We start from the raw sequence: 1,663 nt of genomic DNA, 5'->3' as shown, positions 1-1,663 counted from the left end.
CGCCGGTGCCCCCGAGCCGAAGCCGGTGTCCTGGTTGTCCTCCTTGAACTGTTTCAGCTGTTGGGGGCAAGAGGAGCTGAAGCAGATGTGGGGCAACCCAACAGCCCCCCACAGCCCCTGGCAGCTCACTGCAGCATAAAGCCGTGGCCCCAGACCTGGCCAGGCTCCAGCCTCACCTGTTGCAGCTCAAACTCGGTGGAAAACCGTTCAGTCACAGATAAAATCAGCCGGGAGAAGGAGAAGGAGCCACCCCCATACCTGGGAGAGCAGAGGGGCTACTGACACTGGGGCATGGTCAGAGCAGCATGGGGGAGCAAGGCTGCCCTGACCCCCCTTGGCTGGAAAAGGGACAATGTCACCCACCTGAAGGGGACAGGGGTGAGGCTACCTGCCCCAGCTGGGCCCCCACAGCCCCTCCCAGCTCCCCCCATCCCTCCACAGCCCCTGCAGCCCCCCTCACTGGTTGAAGATCGTCTTCCAGTTGCTGCGGATGAAGTCCCAGGCCAGCGGCTGCCCCACCACGTTCCCAGCGATGCTGTTGATGGTGGAGGTCGCATCCTGCTTGCGGATCTTGGTGGGATCCAGGGTGTACTGCAGGTACCTGGGGAGGGGGCCACACCACCAGGTGAGGGGGGGCTGGCAAGGAGCTGTGCCACAGCGGCCACCCAGGACCTCACACCCACCGGTTGAGGATCCAGGGCTGAGGGCTGCAGGAGAGTGCAGTGCGGAGCTTGTCGGCCTCAGACACGACAGCGGCCTCTCGGAACCTGTCCCAGAGGAAGTCCCAGGCCTCCTCCCCGCCGATGGCCACCATGCTGCAGTAGATGGCCGAGCGCAGGTTCGCGGGGATCCTGCAGGGGGGAAGGAACAGTCTCAGCCGGGAGCGCTACCGCGGCGCCCAGCGCGGCCGCCGCCCCCGGGCACTCACGGGGTGTTTCAACCAGGTGGCAGCCCGGCACACGCTGGGGTGACCGTCCCTGTGTGGCTGGGGAGATCCCAGGGATCCAGCCCCACTCTGGGGCTGTGGGACTCACTGGTCCATCAGGCCTTCGGGGATGTTCACCCAGTTGTTGGTGATGTTCTTGTAGTGGTTGAAGAGGGGCGTCACCTGCTTCTGCATGTATTTCTGGGGGGCAGGAGAAGGGTCAGCAGCCCTGGCAGCAGGCCCCTGCCCTATTCAGGGCACAGCCGCTTGCCCCCCACTCACCGTCATCACCCCGAAGACCTTGCTGCGGTCAAACATCAGCTGGAAGTAGCGGAGGTTGTTGAGCGCTGCCGCCCAGGGCATGTACTCTGTCTCACGGCTCAGGAACCGCGTCGTGTCCAAGGCCAAGGTCACGTTGATGTGCTTGGCCCTGCGAGGGGCCAGGACAGTGTCAGCTGCTGCCGGGCACCCACCCGCCAGCCCCTGGCCCCCGCTCACCTGGCCAGGTTAAAGGCGTCATCAATGATCTGGGCACGGTTGATGAGGGGGATGGCCTGGGAGAGGGCAGAGTCAGCAGCTCAGGATGGTCCTGAGCTGGGTGCAGAGGGTGAAGGGGGTGGGGGCCCACCCCCAGCACACCCCCACGTACCTGGTGGTCACTGGAGAGCTGGCTGAGGAGATGGTCCCAGTTCTCCTGGTTGTAGTTGACACGGAAGTACCCGCTGACATTGAGGTTCA

General features: G+C 64.5%; 2 protein-coding genes across 2 annotated transcripts in view; both read right to left on the bottom strand.

The window, feature by feature from the left end:
• The window catches only part of LOC104393351, a 6,946-nt gene extending 6,132 nt beyond the window's left edge, over window positions 1-814 (bottom strand). Inside the window, exons 1-4 of the mRNA XM_010002832.1 lie at window positions 684-814; window positions 461-601; window positions 177-258; window positions 4-57 (exon numbers count right to left, since the gene is read on the bottom strand). Of these exons, the coding sequence (XP_010001134.1) occupies window positions 4-57; window positions 177-258; window positions 461-601; window positions 684-814 (408 nt within the window). The remainder of the gene's footprint in view (window positions 1-3; window positions 58-176; window positions 259-460; window positions 602-683) is intronic.
• Window positions 815-1,030: 216 nt separating this feature from the next.
• Window positions 1,031-1,663, bottom strand: part of ANPEP (alanyl (membrane) aminopeptidase) — a 4,148-nt gene continuing 3,515 nt past the window's right edge. Inside the window, exons 13-16 of the mRNA XM_010002823.1 lie at window positions 1,575-1,663; window positions 1,424-1,479; window positions 1,208-1,355; window positions 1,031-1,126 (exon numbers count right to left, since the gene is read on the bottom strand). The exon at window positions 1,575-1,663 is cut by the window's right edge and continues 11 nt beyond it. Of these exons, the coding sequence (XP_010001125.1) occupies window positions 1,031-1,126; window positions 1,208-1,355; window positions 1,424-1,479; window positions 1,575-1,663 (389 nt within the window). The remainder of the gene's footprint in view (window positions 1,127-1,207; window positions 1,356-1,423; window positions 1,480-1,574) is intronic.

This window comes from Chaetura pelagica, unplaced genomic scaffold (assembly GCF_000747805.2).
Source record: "Chaetura pelagica isolate M959 unplaced genomic scaffold, ChaPel_1.0 scaffold658, whole genome shotgun sequence".
NCBI lineage: Eukaryota > Metazoa > Chordata > Aves > Apodiformes > Apodidae > Chaetura > Chaetura pelagica.
Note: the sequence above shows the minus strand (reverse complement) of the source record. Positions and strands in the feature narration are given on the sequence as shown.